Source organism: Hemitrygon akajei, chromosome 27 (genome assembly GCF_048418815.1).
Source record: "Hemitrygon akajei chromosome 27, sHemAka1.3, whole genome shotgun sequence".
NCBI classification, from domain to species: Eukaryota; Metazoa; Chordata; class Chondrichthyes; order Myliobatiformes; family Dasyatidae; genus Hemitrygon; species Hemitrygon akajei.
The window spans coordinates 53,261,977-53,285,340 of record NC_133150.1 but is presented as its reverse complement, the minus strand read 5'-3'; the positions used below and the strand labels follow the sequence as shown (position 1 = coordinate 53,285,340).

General features: G+C 45.1%; 1 protein-coding gene across 1 annotated transcript; it reads right to left on the bottom strand.

The window, feature by feature from the left end:
- Positions 1-740: 740 nt before the first annotated feature.
- On the bottom strand, positions 741-23,263 carry fcer1g (Fc epsilon receptor IgFc epsilon receptor Ig). The gene is made up of 6 exons (XM_073030957.1): positions 22,427-23,263; positions 8,570-8,661; positions 7,483-7,533; positions 7,201-7,272; positions 1,800-1,820; positions 741-1,250 (listed from the first exon to the last, which is right to left on the bottom strand). Exons 1-6 carry the CDS (start codon positions 22,473-22,475, stop codon positions 1,185-1,187), a joined length of 351 nt encoding a protein of 116 aa, XP_072887058.1. The 5' UTR covers positions 22,476-23,263; the 3' UTR covers positions 741-1,184.
- Between the last annotated feature and the right edge of the window lie 101 nt (positions 23,264-23,364).

The following is a 23,364-nucleotide window of genomic DNA, read 5'->3' as shown; positions in this document are numbered from 1 at the left end:
GAGGTAGGACATTACTCTGGGACAGCACAAAAGTCACTGACAGTATTTAACAAGCATCCAGATGAACATTTGACACTCCCCCCCCCCAAAAAAAAAGACAAAGATGTGAAAGGGGTGACATGAGCTAGGAGATGAATAGCTATGGATGGGTGTCCCCTTGTCAGTGTTGAGCTGGTGGGCCAAATGTTCTGTTCTGTGTTGTATAACTGGGATTCCTTCAGGGCAGGATCTGAGTGACAGTGTCTCCCTGAAACATTCCCAATAAAAGTCATTTTCTTCCTGATCCCTTCTACATTGTTCTGTCACTGTTTGTACTGTGATCAGAGTGAAGCTCTGCAGCTGAGGACGGTATTGGCACAGGGTGTAGACTGAGGCCTTTCTCCCAGGGTGAAATCCTGGGCTGGTTGTTTAGGGCCAGGCTGCAAAACATCGGCCTTGGTGCAGTGGGCCTGGAATCTTGAGCTAGGCCAGACAGTTCAGAGATAAACTGCACAGCCTGGGCCTGGAAGTTAGATCTGGGATGAACAACTGGGTCTGTTGATTAGATTGAGGCCACAGGCCTCATACCTTTATTTGAATCTGATTTAACCCAAAGCTGTCCTGTAGGTGAAGGGTCTTGGCCTGAAATGTTGACTGTTTACTCTTTTCCATAGATGCTGTCTGGCCTGCTCAGTTCCTCCATCATTTTGTGTGTGTACCTCCCAGTCTGACTGAAGCCATGAAAATATTGACACCAGACCTCACTTTAGCCAAATTTATTGCACATAATGAAATTCACTTAGAATAAAGCAACGAATAAGTGAAGCGGCAAGTTGTTCGTTGAGCTGTTGGACCACATATGGCTCACCTGCAGCTTCAACAATTCAAAGCGTTCCTCACCCACCCATGCAGATCTTAAACACCCCACCCAGACCTCCCAGTCCCATGTTTCCCTTCACCTCAACCTGACCACCCCCTCCCAAATATGGAGGGACTGCATTACCTCCTGCTGTCCTCACCCCAGGCTCAAGGAGCTGAATGACTCAGAGACACGAGGAGGACAAAGGATTGCCATAGTGACATTCTGTGGACATCACAAGCTTGACAGTGACAAAGACTGAGTGGCTCTGTTACCCCACCCTCACCCTCCCACAGCCAAACCTCCCTACCCCCCTGCCCCCGAATCCAGGAGATCAGCATCATCACTACATCTTCCTGGGAGCTTGGTGCTGCAAAGATTCGTAGGTATCAATGCGGTGTTCACCCAGGCCCTGTGAGGAGACAGAGAGAGAGAGGTTACAAATAAATTGAGAGGAAAGGAGATTCTGAATGAGGAAGGAGAGCAAGGGAGAGAGATGGTGAAGAGGAAGAGAGGGAGAGACATAACGAGGAGTGTGAGGAAGATGGAGTGAGAAAAAAGACAAGAGATAGATAAACCGGGCAGGAGAGGAGGAAAGGAGAAAGAAACAATGAGAGATAAAAATAAAGAAATAAAGTGAGGGAGGAACAGGGAGGAGTGAGAGTTCATGGGGACAGGGGAGAGAATGGGGGAACCAGGAAGAAATAGAAAAGAAAAGAAAAAGGGAAGAAAGGTAGACAGGGAGAGAGATTGGGAGGGGGAACTCTGAGAAATAATCGTGAATTAGAGATAAATTCAGAGACACGGGCAGAAAGAGACTAAACGGAGTGAAAGAGAGTGGGAAACACAGAACGAGACTTCCAAAATTAAAAATAAAGAGTGAGAGGAAAAGCAAAATAGTAACAGAAAGAAACAAAGAGTGAGGGAAAGACAGAGAGTGCAGAGAAACAGGTGCCCATACCGTGTAAACACCCTCTTCTTTCTGTAGAGAAAAGAGATGGAGAGTAAAGGTTAGAAATATTATTGTAATAACAAACCATGTCCCATCTCACACGCACAGGGCACAGGTCAGACACAGAGTGAAACTCCCTCTACACTGCCCCATCACACACTCCCTGGGCATGAGTCTGACACAGAGTGAAACTCCCTCTACAGTGTCCCATCTCACACTCACAGGGCACGGGTCAGACACAGAGTGAAACTCCTTCTACACTGTCCCATCACACACTCCCAGGGCACGGGTCAGACACAGAGTGAAGCTCCCTCTACACTGTCCCATCACACACTCCCAGGACACGGGTCAGACACAGAGTGAAGCTCCCTCTACACTGTCCCATCACACACTCCCAGGACACGGGTCAGACACAGAGTGAAGCTCCCTCTACACTGTCCCATCACACACTCCCAGGGCATGGGTCAGACACAGAGTGAAGCTCCCTCTACACTGACCCATCACACACTTCCAGGGCATGGGTCAGACACAAAGTGAAACTCCCTCTACAGTGTCCCATCACACACTTCCAGATCACGGGTTAGATAAAACCCCTGATCTATTCTATCAGATAGATAGAAACTATTTGTTCGTGATAGATTCCAGAGGTACCTCAAATTGGATGGAAAAATACATATTTACTTTAACTAACCTCTAACTGAAATTCAGCATTTCCTATAATTACAAATGTAGGTAACAAACCACTGTAGTTAACCGTACCAGTGACCAACAGAAATCACAGGTATTTTTATATACTATTACCGTCGTTACAGATTTCGCAAAATACCGTTCACTGCACTCTCATCGCTACTTCGACATTACGTTAATTTTTAGACCGCCGCTAGATCGAACGTGATGGCAGTCTACCTGATAACAGTCGTCGCTGACCAACTATCTGCTGGTAGTCCTTCAGCCACCAGACGGTGAATCACGTGTTCTCACATTTGTGTCCTAGATATCTACATTGCTTTCTGTTATTCCCCATCTACAATTGCTTGTTGATCAATGCATGGAAGGAGGCGAGTCGTTTTTTTTAAAATTGTTTGTTACTTTTGCAAAACTGTACAGTACAAATGAGATTCTTTAACTCTCCGAAAGTTCGCGCAGCCTTTTGTCATCCGAATAGGCGCGTGGGCTACGACTGTCGCTCAGGCAAGTTCAAACACGACTGATGGTTGAGATAACTGTTGAAGTGTGTTATTTAAAGTAACGGCTTGTTATTGCTAACAGATTGCAAAGTATTACAGGTCATGCACAGTGTTCTAAATTTTGTCGGCAGCAGAGGATCTTTTGTTTTCTCCTCGTACTTCCTTTTTTTTCCACTGTGTTATGAAGTAAAGACGTCCACGCACAGTGTGTGTTGCAAGTGGTTTTCGTGTATTATTATTCCATGAAAGTACTGCACTTCTTAAAATAACCGCAAGAATACTGCGAACGACATAAGAATGAGAACCGTGCACAATAATAGCCCAATTCTAGGAAGAACACGACGCCTGAACTACTGCTGTGGTTCTGTGTCATTCTGAGCATCTAAAATCCATGAAAAGTATTACAAATCTGGATAAATTCTAAAACTTACCTTTTTTAACATTTGGCATACAAATATCTTATTTTAACTTCATTGTATACCATTGCAAACCCAATTTAAGTTGAAATGTCGAAAAAAGGGTAATATGAGGAAAACTATGTATTATATGGTTTCACTTGATTTAATGGACGAGACGGGACACAAAAGCCACAGTGTCCTGAATATGCCTCTAAAGATGCGGAGGGTTTTTTCCGACGAAGGAAACTCGATTCGATAAAGTTGAGACACTTCCAAAACTGGATTTACCATTTCACCAAAACTTTTTTCTTGATCTGTCCTATAACATTGCTACCGGGTTGCCAAACAAAAGAAGCCCCAACACTATTGCATAGACTGTGGTAAAGCCATGTGCACTGGAAATGATGTAGCTCGTCTGTGGACTGGAACAGCGGATAGAAAAGATGGAGAGAAATAGAGGTGGTTCCCTTATCGAATAATGCAATACTTTCTAGAATAGTTCACCTTTATTTCAACGTTTGAAGCAGGACGTCGAGGAAGTTCCATTCAGTATGAAACTGGATGAAAGTACAGACATATCTCAATGCAGTCAGTCCCTTGTTTCTGTTCGTCAAGCGCATGCTGAATGCATCAAAGAAGAATTCTTATTTTGTGAGTTCCTTTTGGAAACTACAAAGGCCTTCAGCGTTTTGGAAATTGTAAAAAGTATCTACCAAACAAAACTTTGACTGGAAAGAAAAACTTCATACTCTTTGCACAGATGGAGCTCCTGTGATGCTTGGTACTACTAATGGTTTTGCTACTTTAGTGAAAAAGAAAGCTCCTCACACACGTTACTCATTGTTTATTGTTTTTACACAGACATACGCCGGCAATAAAGATAACCCTGCAAGAAATTTTGTAAAGCGACCACAAACATCATCAACTTAATTAGAAGCAGGTCTCCGAATACAGTAGTCGCATTTTAAAAAAGACTATGTCAAGAAATGGGTGTAGAATATAAAATGCTTCTCCACCACACAGAAGTTCTCTGGCTCTCCAAAGAACAAGTATTGAAGCGTTTGTTCGTACTAAGAACAAAAGCTTCACCTTTTCTGGAAAAAAACCCCACTCTTGGAATAGTTTGAAACACAAAGAATTGTATCCAGAATGAAATAAATCTTTCAGTTCAAGGTCCTGAAGCCACCATTATGAATGGTACTCAAAAATTACCAGCTTTCTGGGCAATGCTGCTGATATGGAAGAAGAGAGTAGACGCCAACATCTTTGCAACTTTGCATCTTTGCATGATCTTTGCCAACATCATGCTGGAGGAAGTGTTTTACCAAGATGGAGTGGTCAACGCCCTTGAAGAGACATCTGAGGACACTGAAAACACTTCAGAATTCTTTCAGAAATTATTTCCATCCTGTTGGCATTAAAGTCTAATCATAGATCTGCAGTTCTTTTCTTCCTGATATAAACTGTATCGAAGATGTTGATCTAGCCAAAGATGAACTAATGGATCTACGAACAAAAAGTTTACTCCAATTGGAGTTTAACTCAAAAGGCCTTGCAGAATTCAGGTGTTCCTTGAGAGAAGCCTATTCTTGGCTTGTAAAGTGAGCCATGGAAGCTTTAATTTCATTTGCAACGAGATAGCTTTGTGAATCAGGATTTTCAACACTTGTAACCATTAAAACAAAAAAAAATCTAAGTCGGTTGGAAATGCAAAATGTCAAGCATGTTACTCTGTCAAAGATCACCCCACAGTTTAATGTTCGTGCTGTTTTCCAGTAAGCAACAGCCTTCACACTGATATGTCTTTAAAAATAAAATTTAATTTTAACTTGCCTATATTTTAAATGCATAGTATTGTTATTTAATGCGTTAATAAAGGACATATATTACTATATCACAGATATGTTTTTAAATATTTTGATAATACAATCGGTTTCTTTTGTAATCCAATTTTATTTTATATATTTAAATACATTATTCTGAAAAGGGAACCATAGGGTTCACCGGACTAGCAAAGGGGTTCATGGCATTAAAGTTAAAAATCCTGCTTTACACTGTCCCATCACACACTCCCAGGACATGGGTCAGATACAAAGTGAAACCCCCTCTACACTGTCCCATCACAAACTGCCAGGGTACAGGTCAGACACAGAGTGAAGCTTCCTCTACACTGTGCCATCACACTCCCAGGACATGGGTCAGATACAGAGTTAAACTCCCTCTACACTGTCCCATCACAAACTCCCAGGGTACTGGTCAGACACAGAGTGCAGATCCCTCTACACTGTCCCATCACACACGCCCAGGACATGTGTCAGACACAGAGTGAAACTCCCTCTACACTGTCCCATCACACACTCCCAGGGCACGGGTCAGACACAGAGTGAAGCTCCCTCTACACTGTCCCATCACACACTCCCAGGGCACGGGTCAGACACAGAGTGAAGCTCCCTCTACACTGTCTCATCACACACTCCCAGGGTACGGGTCAGACATAGAGTGAAGCTCCCTCTACACTGTCCCATCACACACTCCCAGGGCACAGGTCAGACACAGAGTGAAGCTCCCTCTACACTGTCCCATCACACACTCCCAGGACACGGGTCAGACATAGAGTGAAGCTCCCTCTACACTGTCCCATCACACACTCCCAGGGTACGGATCAGACACAGAGTGAAGCTCCCTCTACACTGACCCATCACACACTCCCAGGACACGGGTCAGACATAGAGTGAAGCTCCCTCTACACTGTCCCATCACACACTCCCAGGGTACGGGTCAGACATAGAGTGAAGCTCCCTCTACACTGTCCCATCACACACTCCCAGGGCACAGGTCAGACACAGAGTGAAGCTCCCTCTACACTGTCCCATCACACACTCCCAGGACACGGGTCAGACACAGAGTGAAGCTCCCTCTACACTGTGCCATCACACTCCCAGGACATGGGTCAGATACAGAGTTAAACTCCCTCTACACTGTCCCATCACAAACTCCCAGGGTACTGGTCAGACACAGAGTGCAGATCCCTCTACACTGTCCCATCACACACGCCCAGGACATGTGTCAGACACAGAGTGAAACTCCCTCTACACTGTCCCATCACACACTCCCAGGGCACGGGTCAGACACAGAGTGAAGCTCCCTCTACACTGTCCCATCACACACTCCCAGGACACGGGTCAGACATAGAGTGAAGCTCCCTCTACACTGTCCCATCACACACTCCCAGGGTACGGATCAGACACAGAGTGAAGCTCCCTCTACACTGACCCATCACACACTCCCAGGACACGGGTCAGACATAGAGTGAAGCTCCCTCTACACTGTCCCATCACACACTCCCAGGGTACGGGTCAGACATAGAGTGAAGCTCCCTCTACACTGTCCCATCACACACTCCCAGGGTACGGATCAGACACAGAGTGAAGCTCCCTCTACACTGACCCATCACACACTCCCAGGACACGGGTCAGACATAGAGTGAAGCTCCCTCTACACTGTCCCATCACACACTCCCAGGGTACGGGTCAGACATAGAGTGAAGCTCCCTCTACACTGTCCCATCACACACTCCCAGGACACGGGTCAGACATAGAGTGAAGCTCCCTCTACACTGTCCCATCACACACTCCCAGGACACGGATCAGACACAGAGTGAAGCTCCCTCTACACTGTCCCATCACACACTCCCAGGACACGGGTCGGACACAGAGTGCAGATCCCTCTGCACTATCCTATCACCCTCCCAGGACACGGGTCGGACACAGAGTGCAGATCCCTCTGCACTATCCTATCACCCTCCAAGGGCATAGCAGTACTCACTTTTTTCCCAGCAGGACCAGCTTTCTCTCCTTTCAGCTCCTCATAGACATCAGTAGTTCCAATCCGCAGGTGCTACGGCGACAAACACAAAGGAAAATACTACGCATGCAGGGTTTAAAGCCTCTCCCCATCTACACACACCGGACAGCCCGTTCTCCGTTTCAGGTGATTAACCCTCCCACCCATTTCGCGTCGGTGTTGGACCGTGGGCTCCGTCCCCAGCACCTGCCCACGGGTGATGCTCTCCCTTCCCGTTCCCCGTCACCCCAGCTCCCGCCTAACCTCGTACTCCGACTGCCCGGTCGCTGCTTTCTCCTTCCTCCGATCCAAGATCTGCGGTGAATGATTGAGAAATGTTTCAATTATCTTTCAAGTATAACATCATTGCATCTTCCCCACCACCCCCGGCCCTTTAGACAAATTTGTGGGAAGGACGTGTGCCCCGCCCGATTCACAAAGGCCACGAATGATCCATAACCTCGGCACTACTCCTTGCACAAATCCCACTCCCCATCCCCCAGTTTCCTCAATATACAGCAGCCCAGAGATATCTGTCCTGAATCTCCTCAGTGATGCAGCCCCACAGCCTCCGGGGGAGAGAATGCCCCCTCTGCATTTCTCCCCATCTGTCCACAACGGGCCCACCCCTCATTCTACTTCCCTTTTTAGACACCCCAGTCTGAGGAAACACTTTTCCCACACACACCGCGCGCGCGCGTGTGAGTGATTGCGTATGTTTTTGTATCTGTGTGTGTGACTGTGTCTGTATCTGCGTATCAGTGAGTTTGTGTGTCTGTGTCCTTATCTTCTTTCCCAACTAGCCGCTCACTATTTTACGCCCCTCCACGGTTCCCCCCGACTCCTATATTCCAGAGGAAACAACCCCACCTTCTCCCATCTCTCCTCAGTGACAGTATTCCAGTACCAGAAATAACACCTCCCCCCTCCCCACGGCCCCCACCCTCTCCCAATGACCCCGTCACTCCACTAATGTGGTGTCCAGAACTGTTCCCAATATCTTGTTCCAGCGACCCCTCCCCGAGCTTACACTTTGTGTCTGGGCTGATGTGTCCCGAAAACCGTTATTAGGCTTGTCAAGTGAGAAACTCATCTTCATACTCATTATTGATTGGATACAACGCACAGATTGCAAGATCCTCCCTCACACTATCCCCCAGCACCCAGTGTCCCACTGATATTAATCCAGTTCCCTCATACTATCCCCCAGTAACCCGTCTCCTCCAGCACCCAGTGTCCCATTGGTATTAATCCAGTTTGCTCACACTATCCTTCAGTATACCCTCAACCCCAGCACTCCGTGTCACTGACTGTGTCCCTACTGACGGGACTGTAACTCTGTCTTCCTCACCTTCAGACGGCAGTACAGAGCCGTTAACACCGTCCCGTAGACAAAGAGAATCGCATCGAGCACGTAACAAATCTCAGGCTCACGTAGTCCAGCTGCCAGAGAGAGAAAATTGTGAGGATGATTCTGGTGCAAGGAAAGGCAGCAAAGGGGGTCGTTCCGGAGACAGTGCAGTTACCAGCAAGCCCCGTTCTAACCTTATGAATGGGTCCCAGGGCAGAACTTAAACTCAAGACAGGGAGGTGGGAAACTGAGCAAAGACCGAGAAGGGAGAGAAGCAGGACTGGGATATGGAAACTAGGAATGTTCTTGGAGGGCAGAGACAGAAATGATGGAAAACGTACTGGCAGGAAACCGTGCGAGAGGCAATGGCACACACTGAGGCTCGGCGCTGTGGCTGTAAAGGAAATGAAACTTCAGGGCCGTGTGCTGAACGTTCCCAATGACAGAACACTTGGGTGGGATGGGAAAGGAAGGTGGGCAAAGATTAGTTAACAGACCATTCATCCTGCGAGAAGGGATGATGTAGAAACGCGTGCGGTGGGAGCTGGAGGAGGCTGCTCGGTCTCAGCGCTTCGCGATGCTCTAACTGATCAGACTGTAACCTCAACTCTACATTTCCACCTCTCACCGGTAATCTCTCAACCTCCACCTTCAAAATAGTCTCTGCTTCACAGCCATTTTTATTTATTTACTGAGAAGCAGCGCGGAATAAACCTTTCTGGCCCTTCGAGCGGAGCCAACCAACCATTAACTCCCGATTCCATGCTAGCCTAATCACAAAACAATTTACAATGACCGATTCACCTACCAACCGGTACGTCTTTGGACTGCGAGAGGACACCGGAGCACCTGGAGGAAACCTGCGCGGTCACGGGGAGAACATACTGACAGCGGCAGGAATTGAAAGCAGTTGGCTGATACTGGAAAGCGTTGTGCGAATCACTACACTACCATGCCGCCCTCTTCGTGGAAGAGGGTTGCAAACGCTCACGACCCTCAAAGAGAGAGACAAAATTGCCTCGTTCCTACTTAACCAACCACTCCATATTTTCAGCCACTGATTACTGGTGCCAGAAACCCCCACAAACTGAAACACCCTCTCCATACAAATCAGACAAGCTTCAGTCGGTCTCTCTCATGATTCTAAACTGGAATGGATTTACACGATGCCTGTAATCCGCCCCTCATACACAGTCCTCCTATTCCAAGTTGTTGGCTAGTGAAATGATTGTCCACATGAGATCTCTGCCCGGCCTCTAAAAGGTGGCAAAAAGGTGGACTCCAGTGAGTCCGACTACAGCTTCCCCACCCCAGCCAGCTACAGGAGAGGACCTCAATGTGCAAACATTGCGAACTATTCTAGAGTAAGGGACAAGACAATAATCAGTGGACAGTTACCGGGTCCTTGCTGCTGGTCAGGTGATTACTGTTCATTCCAAGAGACGGCACAGCCATCGCAGACTGTCAACAAAGGACAATTACCCTTGACTTCATGTTTACTGAGGGGGGAAATGTAGGGCAAATTACTTGATGTGATCTACATAGATTCGAACAAGGCTTTTGACCCAGTCCTAGATGCAGTCCCATGGGATCCGAGTAAAAATATTTGGCCTAAGTGGGAGAAAGCAAAGGGCATTACTGTGACGAGAGTCAGTCCCTCATTTCTCATGCTGTGTTGAAGATAATAATGGTTTATATTTAAATGTAAATAGACCAGATGGTCTGCATCCCAGAGTGCTTAAGGAAGCAGTCCAGGAAATAGTGGATGCATTAGTGATAATTTTTCAAAACTCCTTAGATTCTGGATTAGTTCCTGAGGATTGGAGGGTGGCTAATGTAACCCCACTTTTTAAAAAAGGAGGGAGAGAAAAACTGAGGAATTATAGACCGGTTAGTCTGACATCGGTGGTGGGGAAAATGCTAGAGTTGGTTATCCAAGATGTGATGACAGCACATTTGGAAAGCGGTGAAATCATCAGACAAAGTCAGCATGGATTTGTGAAAGGAAAATCATGTCTGAAGAATCTTATAGAATTTTTTGAAGATGTAACTATTAGAGTGGATAGGGGAGAGCCAATGGATGTGGTACATTTAGATTTTCAAAAGTCTTTTGACAAGGTCCCACACAGGAGATTAGTGTGCAAACTTAAAGCACATGGCATTGGGGATTTGGCATTGATGTGGATAGAGAATTGGTTGGCAGACAGGAAGCAAAGAGTGGGAGTAAACGGGACCTTTTCAGAATGGCAGGCAGTGACTAGTGTAGTACTGCAAGGCTCAGTGCTGGGACCCCAGTTGTTTACAATACATATTAATGATTTAGACGAGGGAATTAAATGCAGCATCGCCAAGTTTGTGGATGACACGAAGCTGGGCGGCGGTGTTAGCTGTGAGGAGGATGCTAAAAGGATGCAGGGTGATTTGGATAGGTTAGGTGAGTGGGCAAATTCATGGCAGATGCAATTTAATGTGGATAAATGTGAGGTTATCCACTTTGGTTGCAATAACAGGAAAACAAATTATTATCTGAACGGTGGCCAATTAGGAAAAGGGGAAGTGCAATGAGAGCTGGATGTCATTGTACACCAGTCATTGAAAGTGGGCATGCAGGTACAGCAGGTGGTGAAAAAGGCAAATGGTATGTTGGCATTCATAGCAAAAGGATTTGAGTACAGGAGCAGAGAGGTTCTACTGCAGTTGTACAAGGCCTTGGTGAGACCACACCTAGAGTATTGTGTGCAGTTTTGGTCCCCTAATCTGAGGAAAGACATTCTTGCCATAGAGGGAGTACAAAGAAGGTTCACCAGATTGATTCCTGGGATGGCAGGACTTTCATATGAAGAAAGACTGGATAGATTAGGCTTATACTTACTGGAATTTAGAAGATTGAGGGGGGATCTTATTGAAACGTATAAAATTCTAAAGGGATTGGACAGGCTGGATGCAGGAAGATTGTTTCCGATGTTGGGGAAGTCCAGAACGAGGGGTCACAGTTTAAAGATAAAGGGGAAGCCTTTTAGGAGCGAGATGAGGAAAAACTTCTTCACACAGAGAGTGGTGAATCTGTGGAATTCCCTGCCACAGGAAACAGTTGAGGCCAGTTCATTGGCTATATTTAAGAGGAAGTTAGATATGGCCCTTGTGGCTAAAGGGATTGGGGGTATGGAGAGAAGGCAGGTACAAGGGTTCTGAGTTGGATGATCAGCCATGATTATACTGAATGGCGGTGCAGGCTAGAAGGGCTGAATGGCCTACTCCTGCACCTATCTATGTAAAGGGCAGGGTGAAGATGTTTGCAGGTGAAAATCTGTCCGTGATTGACAGTGAAGTGGGAGGCTTGAGACTTGCAGGGAAAAGGAGCTGGTCTGGTTACTGGGGTAAAAAAGGTGATAGGGTTCTTTTCTGCATTCGAGACACAGAGGCTAAGATCAAGAAGGGGATGATAGAACGGTGTCCACGTCCAGTACCAGTTAAACCTCAGTCTGACATTCGGGACAGCTGTAGTCACCACATCCCAGGAGAGACGGGGACATACTGGAGATAGTGTGGGGGGGGGGGGGGGTGGGACTGTTTTACAAAGACATTGCCGGGACTGGAACACTGTCACTGTGAGGAGAGCTCAGAGAGGCAAGGGCTGTTTTCCCTGGAACAGAAGAGTCTGAGGGAAGACGGTGAAGGGTCTGGGCAGAATAAATAGAAAGGAGCGAATTTCCCTGAGATGAAGTCCAGAGATTTACAAGAACTGGACCATGGATTTGCAATAAAGGCAGATGATTAAAAAAATTTATGAATCATGAAAGATTTTTTTTGTTGAACTGTATTTCATTATACCCTTCAATTAATAAATAAAGTCAAAGGTATGTGATTTTTCCATTTTCATTCTAAATATTCATGGTATGCATATTACAGAAACAAAACATTTAAAGTGCCATGTAGTTTTCAGGCCATGCAAAACATTCCTGCTCAGAACAAAAGTTGTTTCAAGCAGCTTGCCAAAAAAAAAAGAGGTGAATTTTGTATTTGGAATGTGGGAAGAAACCTGCAAAGACACAGGGAGAATATTCAAACTCCTCACAGATAACAAGAGGATTGAACCCCAATTTCTGCGCCATTATACCATTACACTAATGGCTATGCTACCCGTATTATTTCTCATTTTCGTTTGTTTTGTGTTGCTATCATTTTGCATTTTTCTCTCTTCTTCCTGTTTCACTATTCTGTCTCTTTCCACAGCCACAGTTCCTCTGACTTCCTCCCTCCTCCTCTGCTAACTTTCTCCATCTCTTTCTGTCCCTCTCTTACACACCCTCTCCCTGCCTTCTTCCCTTTCCTGTCTTCAACTTCTATACCTCTCTCTCTGCTCTCTTCCCTCTTCTTCTCCAAATCCCTCACACTTCACCCCTTTCATCCCTCTCTTGTCTCTCACCCATTCACAACCTTAAAAACCACTACCACCTTTCCCAAAATCTATGGGCCAATAGTGAGACCAGCTAATGGAAGTTAGAATCTTACCACCACTGTGAGAGCCTCCGTGCTTCCAACAATATTCTGCGGAGTGCAAGTCCACCAGAGCCACAAATTCCATCTGACTTCTACTCTCTCCTGCACTCCCACATTACTACTATTTTTACTATGTAGGCCAGGTGAGAGAGATACTGACCAGGGTGAGTGTGCTGTTATTCAGTGAGCTTCACACAGCCTTCCATCGAGTTTCAGGATTAGCCGACAATGTTGAAGGGTGTCCTGGAATATTAAAGATAAACTCTGGCCAATAGCAGTAACTCTGAGCTAATGGTCACAGGTTAATGATCTAGAACAATGGGTCACTGGCTCACCTATCCTGAACAGGTACCATTGGTCACTCTGATCTAGAACAGTTGGTCATAAGTCATAGATCACTAAGCCTCCTCTGATGTAGGACAATGGATTGTCTAATGTGTGGTCAACTTACAATGTTTTCTGGAACAAAGGTTCAAGTTTATTGTCATCACTGTACATATATACAACCAAATGAAACAACATTCCTCTGGACGAAGGTACACTCACAGAAGATATAACACACAGAGCACATAAATCAAAATATTACCATAAGTTAATAAATTATAACTCAATTCATGCAGCGCAGGTAAACAGTAGACAGTACTGTAAACAGTAAATGGCTCCCTGTCCTAGAGACAAGACCCTGGTGGGGGCAGGGGAGGGTATTCACTAATCTCACAGCCTAAGAGAAAAGGCTGTTACCCCGTTTAGCAATCCTAGTCCTGCCTTTTTCCTGGTGGTAGTGGGTCAAAGAGATTCTGGGGTGGATAGTAGGGATCCTCAACAATGCTTTGGGCCCTTTATCTGCAATACTCCTGGGGAATGTCACAAATGGGGAAGGGGTGGGGAAAAGACCCCTGCAATCCTCTGGGCAGTTTTAACTATCCTCTATAGGGTCTTGCGATCTGCTGCCTTGCTACAAAATCTGTACTCCGCACTACACGATAGTGCAGCTGGACAAATTGCTCCCAATGAAAATTGTTAGAATGGGGTTGTGAAGCCTAGAGCTCAAAATAAATGCCATCTACAAACCCCCAAGAGCCAAAAGGGTTCAAAGGGGTAACCAATCAGGACCAAGACCACTGGGGGGGGGTATATAAATACTAGCACCCCCAGAGAGAAACAACAACAACTGTGCATTGCAGAAGTCACCTCAACTGCTGATGAAACTTCTGTAAGCTGATTGCAAAGCTCGGTGAACACCACATCATCAACGGTATAGTGGAGTGTCTGAAATGTGGTTTTATACAAGCACCAAGCAACCAAAATGTCTGTGTGTGAAAAAGTGTATTCAAATGAGGCAATGAAACCATCCAGGCACTTCGAACATTTGAAGAGGATGGACTCTGATAAAGCAAACAAGAACTTGGCTTATTTTTGGTCACTTCATGAAACCTTTCAGAAACAAAACGCTTGAAAACATATTTGCCAGCACTTGACAACCATACAAAATTCCATTGCTCATTGCTAAATCTGGAAAGCCCCATACAATTCGAGACAAACTGATGTAGAAAGTTCAGAGTACCGTTTTCCATAAATCACCAGACCAAACAAGTATGCTCAGTGACAAGTCTCCAAAGACAAACAGATGAAATGTTTGAGAATGTGGAAGGCAAATTGTGCTGTGCAATATACAGAATTTGCTCTGCAGTTCAGTGAATCAGCTTTGCCAGGCAATGAATCTTTGCTTCTTTGTTTTCTCGTTTCATAAAGGATGAAAACCTGAAACATAGAAAACCTACAGCTCAATACAGGCCCTTCGGCCCACAATGCTGTGCCGAACATGTACTTACTTTAGAAATTACCTTGGGTTACCCATAGCCCTTTATTTTTCTAAGCTCCGTGTACCTATCCAAGAGTCTCTTAAAAGACTATTGTATCAAGAGTTGTTATTTGCAAGGGAACTAGAAACAGATACAAAGGGGGAGTCAATATTTTGGGTTATTGAGCAATTGTTATTAAAAGAGAAGGATATTCTGTTCACCAACATTGTTGCTAATGCAACAAATGGGACACCATCAATGGCAGGATGCCACTGAGGGGTTGATACCATCTTGCAGAAAACTCTACATAACATATTTACCATTCACTGCATAATTCACAGATAACATCTCATCGTAAAAATACCTAGATGATCAGCTGCACAAATTATTAAGGCTGTAAATAAAATCAAAACTCATGCTCTCAATTCACTAACTTTTCAAGAGCTTTCAAGAGAATGATGAACAGCTCAAACGCCTGCTCTTGCATACAGAAGTCCAATGGCTCTGAAAAGGAAACTGCCCGAGACACTTGTGTGTATTTTAAAACAGTGATACATTCTTTGAAGACACAAATACTTAATTGAGTAGTCAACTGGAGAACGAGGTATACCATTGCTTATTTGTCAGAATTATTGGCAAAGTTTAATTAAAACAGTCTTCAATTGCAAGAAAATGATGTGAATCTTATCAAAGTCAAATGAGTTGTCTCCACCTTTCTGTGTAAGTTAATCCTATTTAAGTGCAACATTGGCCATCACAACCTTTTCCAATTTCTGAGCCTCTCTGAGTTGAAAGAGAAAGAAAGGATATCAGATGATTTTCATGTATACTGTGCCCACTTGGGTGAACTGCATAGACATGTCAGTGAGATTTCAGGATCTTCTCTTGATCCAAATTCGGTAACAAATCCACTCCAGAAATACTTGTATTGAGGAATTAACAGGAAGGATGGAGAAAAAACTGATCTTTGAGCTGAAGTCAAAGTTCAAAATCATATCAAGTCTTTTGGTTGCAGAAAGAAATCTCTGAATGCTATCCTGCATTGTGGAAAAAACGTCAAGATTTTCTTTATTGCTTTTCCAACATCATATTTAGTGCAGTCGCCCAACTTCTTTCAAAGCAATTAAAACAGTGAATTACTGTAAGTAGGGATTTAAGACTCCTGGGTGACGTTCAGACTGAAACTGAGATTACTGCACCAAGCCCATCCGTCTCATTGTAAGTGAAAAGGCAAAAAGGCAATGAAATAGTGAATAGTTGGACTGCACGTATACACTCTAAAATAGTTGCTGAAAATTGTTTTACTGTAATTAAAATTACTTTTAGCTATAGATATGAATATTTTTTGCAATTATCTATAACCACTTTGAATTTCTAGTTCCTATTTGCTTTCACAGTGCATCGAAAGTCAATTGCAGCAGAAGAGGGAGAAGGGTGTGCTGGGATGTGGTCTAGAGCCCAGGAGACGGTAACCCAAAAAGGTTTGGGAACCACTGGTGCAGAGGGAGCTTCACTGTGTTTATACCATATCCTGGAAGAGACTGCCAGCGCACCTTCCCACTGTGTGTGTTCCTATTATCAGCTCAAACAGCACATATGAGTTCTGGTGGAGTATGTGAGATGAGGAGATGTGACTGCGATAACACCTCTACTCCCCTTTCCCGAGGCCCCTTGACTGTTCCCATCAGAACAAGCTGTGACCAACATGGCAGTTTAGTAAGTGATTGTTTCTGAACCACTGAACAAAATGGTCAGCTACACCAACCCTCCTCTCACAACTAGGTGGCTGTTCATCCTCCCTCCCGTTTATAAAACCCAGGGCCCAGTCTGCATTTGGCCTTTGAATTCCTCTATCTTGTTCCCCACTCTGTTTGACAAACTCGGGACATTTTATTGAACAGTACACACTGCAGCAGGTGGTGGAAAAAATGAGTATTCAGGTTTCAGGACAGGGAAATGTTTGGCATGGTGGGAGGCAGTGTTTCGGACGGTGGACGAGTTTGCAATTGAAAAGCTGCTTTATCCTGGATAATGTTGACCTTCGGCAGAGTTGTTAATGCTGCAGTCAGCCAGGCAAGTGGAGAGTGTTCCACCATACTTCTGATTTGTGCTTTATGAGTGAGTGAAACGACCTGCGTTATCAGGAGGCAATTCACTCTCCACAGGTCCCCAGTCTCTGACATGCTCCTGTAGCCACGCTGTCTGATCTGGTTGAGTTTCTGGTCGCTGAAGACCACAGAATGCTGATGGTGGGCACTGGGCGATGAGAATGTCAGGGAGAGGTGGTCAGACTCTGTCTTGGCAGCAATGGTCACTGCCTGGTACTTGTGTGGTGTGAATGTTACCTGTCATTTCTCACCCTGTGTCTGACTGTTGTCTGGGACTTCCTGCATGCAGGAATGGGCTGCTTCACCTGATGTGGGAATGGGACTGAATATTTTGCAATCACTAGCGAGTATTCCCACTTCTGACCTCAGGGTGGAAAGAACAGCCTATTTATTGAACAGGAACAGGAAAAAAGCTTGAGGGCTAAATGGCTTCCGGCTGCTTCTACCACCCTCGTGAGGGTGAGTGGAGGTGAAGGCTGTTGCCCACCAAAGAGCCAGATTATGGAACTCACTATCCAAGAGGTGCCAATGTACAGATCCTGGCCAGTCTTGTGAGACTGAAGTCAGCCAAGATGGAAGAGGACAGTAACAGGTATAACAGTAGAACAGCAATGGTTAGAGTTTCTGAGAGCAATTTAGAACCCTACATTGATCTCAATGTATAAGCAGCATTCCAAATAGAGGATGAGGCAAGCATGGCTAACCAGGTAAGTCAAAGTAAGCATAAAAGCAAGAGGGCATAGAATTTTACAAAAATTAACATGAAGGCAGAGGATTAAAGATTTTTAAAAAAGTGACAGAAGTAATCAAAGCAAAAAGGGAAAAGATCAAGTCAAAAGGCAAATTAGCCAAATAGTATACTAGAGGATACCCAAGGTTTTTTTAAAAAGATATATAGAGAGCCAAGGAAAATGATGCTGCAGAAGATGTAAAGAGGAACAAAGAAATGGTGAAAAACTGAATAAATACTATAGGATCATAAGACATGGGGGCAGAATTAGGCCATTTAGCCCATCCACTCCACTCCATCATGGGATCCCAGATCTCATTCAACCCCTCACACCTGCCATCTAACCATATCCTTTGATGTCCTTTAATCAGTAATCTATCAACTTCGCTTTGAATATACCCACAGACTTGGCCTCAACCGTTGTCTGTGACAGAGCATTCCACAGATTCACCACTCTTCGGCTACAAAAATTCCTCCTTACTTCTGTTCTAAAAGATCACTCCTCAATTTTGAAGCTGTGTCCTTTAGTACAGGATAACCGCACCAGAGGAAACATCCTCTCCACATTCACCTTATCTAATTCTTTCAATATTCAGCAGTTTTCGATGAGGTCCCTATGCATTCTTCTAAATTCCAGTGAGTACAGGCCCAAAGATGCCAGATTCTCCTCATATGTTAATCCCTTCATTCCCAGAATCATCCTTGTGAACTCTCTCCAATGACAACACAATCTTTTCAGAGTTAAGGAGCCCAAAACTGTTGACAATACTCCAAGAATGGCCTGGTGACTGTCTTAAAGCTTCAGCATTATCTCCTTGTTTTTACATTCTACTCCCCTTGAAATAAATGCCAACATTGTATTGGCCTTTACCACAGACTCAACCTGTGAATTAACCTTCTGGGAGCTCTGCACAAGGGCTCACAAATCCCTACTATGCATCAGTCTTCACTGTTAAAGTCACCAGCTATATGTGATAAATTTGAGTCGGTGGGGGAAAGGGAAGCAAAAGTGAGTGTGGTTGCTATTACTAAGGAGAAGGTGCTTGGGAAGCTGAAAGGTCTGAAGGTAGATAAGTCACCTGGACCAGATGGACTGCACCCCAAAGTTCTGAAAGGTGGCAGAAGAGATTGTGGTGGCATTCATGGTAATCATTCAAGAATTGCTAGAGTCAGGAATGGTTCCAGGGGACTAGAAAATTGCAAATATAATTCCACTCTTAAAGAAAGGATTGAGGCAAAATACAAGAAATTATAAATCAGTTAGCCTGACTTAACTGATCATTGAGGTTTAGAGCCCATTTATGAGGATGAAGCGTTGGGGAACACACAATAAAATAGGCTGAAATCCACATTGTTTCCTTAAAGGGAACAAATCTTGCCTCACAAATCTGTTGGAATTCTTTGAGGAATTAACAGGCAGGAGAGAAAAGGAGATTCAGTGGATGTTAGTGACAACTATTGTTTGCAGAATTTCAGTTGGTGGCGAGAACGTGTGCAGGAGTGAGATAGATCAGCTGGTTAAGTGGTGCTACAGCAATGACCTTGCACTCAACATTGGTAAGTCCACTGATTGTGGACCTCAGGAAGGGTAAGTCAAGGGAACATACACCAGTTCTCATTAGGGTTCAGAAATGGAAGGGATGAGCAGTTTCAGTTTCCTGTGCTCAACATATTGATGCAGTTATAAACTAGGAACTACAGTGGCTATATTTAATTAGGAGTTTCAGGAGATTGGTATGCCACACTACCAGACACTCCCATATTTCTACAGATGTACTGTGGAGGGCATTCTGATTGCATCACCATCTGGTACAGAGAGGCAACTGTACAGGATCAGAAAAAAGCTGCAGTAAGTTGTAAATTCTCCCAGATCCATCATGAGCTCCAGCATCCAGGACATCTCCAAAAGGTGATGCCTCTAAAACAAGGCATCCATCATTAATGACTCCCATTACCCAGGACATGCCCTTTTCTCATTGCTACTATCGAGGTGGTGGTACACAAGCTTGAAGACACACATTCAACCTTGCAGGAAGAGCTTTTTCTCCCTCCACCATCAGATTTCTGAATGGACAATGAACCCACGAACACCTCTTCAGTACTTTCTCCCCCTTTTTGCACTACTTAAATTTTTAAGAAAATATATACTTAATGTAATTTATAGTTTTACTCCGTATTGGAATGCACTGTTACAAAACATGCTGGTGATATTAAACTTGATTCTATTTTCTAAACCGAAAGAAAATTCAGAAATTGGAGTTGCAAAAGGACATGGCAGCCCTTGAGTAGGATTCTCTAAAGGTTAAATTGCGCAACGAGTCAGTGGTAAGGAAGGAAACTGCAACATTAGCATTCATTTTGAGGACTTGAAAATAAAAGGAAGGATGCCACGCTGACACTTTCTAAGGCATTGGTCCAACTATATTTGGAGTATTGTGAATCCATTTAGGACCTACCCAAAGCCTCGACAAGAAGCTCAGAAACCTCAACCTGCACGCCGCCTTGTGCATCTTGGGCTTCCTGTTGGATCACTTGCAGGTGGTAAGAATTGGCACCCTCACCTCTGCCCCTCAACACGGGAGCCCCCCAGGGATGTGCCTAAGCTCCCTCCACTGCTCCCTATACATCTATGACTATGTTGCCATGCACAGCTCTAATCTGCCTGATCAAATTTGGAGCTGACATTATAGTGATAGGCCTTATTTCCATCCAATGATGAGAAGTCAATGTCCTGACATAGTGATGCCACGAAAGCAACTTCTCCCTCAATATCAAAAAAATGAAGGAGTTGATCATGGATTACAGGAGGAATGGAGACACATCAATGTGACTGTAGTTGAGAGGACGAGTAGTTTCAACTTCTGCAATATTCACGTCACCAAGGTTCTCACCTGGACAATACATACCAGCTGTGTGATGAAAAAAAGCACAACAGTGCCTCTTTCACCTCAGACGGCTGAAGTTTGGCGCGAGTCCCCAGATCCTCAGGACTTTCTACATCGAGAACATCCTGACTGGCTGTGTCATCGGCTCGAATGGGAACTCTACTACCCCCAATCACACGACACTGCAGAGAGTGGTGCAGACAGCCCAGCACATCTGCGGATGTGAACCTTCCTCTATTCAGAACATTTATAGCAGCAGGTGAATAAAAAGTTCCTGGAGGATCATCAGGACTCCAGTCACCCCAGCTACAAACTATTTCAGCGGCTTCCATCTGGAAAATAGTACTGCAGCATTAAGGCCAAGACTAACAGGCTCTGGGACAGCTTCTTTCACCAGGCCATCTGATTGCATATCTGACTGTACATAAACAATTAAGTATGGAGTCTTAGTGTTTGGGCAATATCCTCCCAAGTTTCCCTTCCTTATTGCTTGTACACAGCGACGGAGGTGTAACGAAGATTTTTGAGATTGTGAGATGGATGTAAGAAATAAAATTCTAATCTAATCTAAAAAAAATGGTGGCTTTGAAGAGAGCCGAGAGGACATTTATGAGAATGATCCCAGGGATGATGGTTAATGTATGAGCAGTTTGCTGATCTAGGCCAGTACTTGCTAGAGTTTTGATCTAGGAAAGAGGGATCTAGTGGTACCTACCACTAAAAAAAAACCTGCCCCACTCTTCCCTTTTAACTTGTCTCTTCTCAACAGAATTGCTCATCATCTGTGATATTTCTACCTCAAGAAATGGATTCCATTTTTCTGCGCCTCATAATGGTGGTGAACACATTACAAAGTGCAGAGACATAGACTCAGTGTCCTGAGACCAGAAGGCAGCCCCAGACAGAGGCAGCTGGCTCAATGTGAGATCAGCCCTTCTCCTTGGGGAAACTTGTAACTGGGTCTCAGTCCACTGCGGTCTGGGTTCCAGGTTCCATGATCTCCTCAGGCAGGGGAGAGGCTGGGCCCCATTGTTCTATTTCACAACAGGAAGACAGACTAGAACCAAAATAAATTCAAGCCGCCATTTTAATCAGAGCTGCTCGTTCACCATTTCCCTCAAGAGCATCACTGAGGCACATTTACAAGATCTAACCAGCACTGTTTTGATTTTCAGAGTTCAGTAAACAGATCACACTCCAACCCTATCAATTGTTTACCAGAGCCCTTGCCAAAGCTTCATATTCACTCCATAAAATTATAAAACTGATAAAACACAAGGCCAGTTCTCTCATTTACAGACTCTACTAGTACTTTGTAAGAGAAACACCCTGCACACAGCATTGTATGACACATACTACTGAAAAATCACCTTGTTGCATTCTTCCCAGGGAGGGGTGTCAGGGTCAGAGGGGGTTTCAGAGAAAGCCTCCAGAGGTCTTATTGAGGTGGTAAAGGGTGCAGGGTGCGGACAAAGACGGGTGTGGGAGTGCGAGTAACAGGAGTAATGTAGGGGATAGGGTTGGTTCAGGGACAAAGGAGGATATAGGACCTGGAGGAGCTACAGAAAGGGATGACATAGCAGTCACAGAGACAGGAAGGGTTTATGGAATAAAGGGAAATTGAAGAGGAGGGTGAAATATGTTTCAGGGACAGTGGAGATGGTGTGGCTGTCCTGGCTAAGGATTTGATGGGACTGGTGACGTGGGGAGTTCCTTAGATGCCTAGAATTACAGTACTTGATGTTACAGGGCTGCAGCCTTTAAATGTGGGAAGGAGTAGAAGGGGATCAGGTAAGAGGGTTATCACAGTACCTAGGTAATTCTCGACTTACCAGCTCTGGAGGAGTGGAAGAGGAAGATGAGGGCAAGAATAGCCTTCATGGCGGAGCAAGTGAGAGGCCGAGTGCACTGGAAAAGTCAGTGCGTCCCGCCTGCTGGGCTCGTTACTTCTGTGCTCGGGGAGGAAGTGAACAAACTGGAGAGCTTAGCCAGTGATGTGTGGTCAGAGTGTCACTGATTTCCGAGAGCACAGGAAGTGGAGCTGGGTGGGAGGGGTCAAATAGATGGACAGGGGTGGGGTGAAGAGCATGTGAGAGAGCGAGCATGCAAGAGAGAGACAGGAGAGGGATGGAAGCAGTTTGAAAATTTGGGAGGGGGAAGAGGTGTTGAGAGAGGGAATGCAGCTGGTTGAAAGACAGGAGTGGATGGAAGGAGTGTAGAGAGAGGGAAGAATATTAGAGTGGTTGAGAAACAAGGCATAGGAGAGGGAGTGGGTCCAGGGCAGGGTGGGGAGGGGTGCAACATGGGGAAATGGCAATAGAGAAAAGAAATAGACAAAGGTGACGGAGGGATAAAGTTAAGTGGACAGTGTAGGGGCGAAGGGTTTGGGTTTGAGGGGATGAGATGTATGTAAAAGCATTAGGATCAGTCCAGCGTTGTGGAACAGACCCCAGCCAGAGCCTCCCCTCACTGAGTTGCCACATCCAGCTGTGGAGGCCCAAACATTGAGGGTGTTCAAGGAAGAGATTGATAGGTATCTAATTAGTCAGGGTATCAAGGGATTTGGGGAAAAAGCTGGAAATTGGAACTAGATGGGAGAATAATATAGCTCATGGTGGAGTGGCGGAGCAGACTCGATGGGCCGAATGGTCTACTTCTGCTCCTTTGTCTTGTGAGGATCACAAACCAAGCATACATCTCCCAGCCACAGTGCTGGGTGCCCGTGATCTTCTGCAGCCAAACAGTTCCCTCGCACTGCAGCCCCACCCTT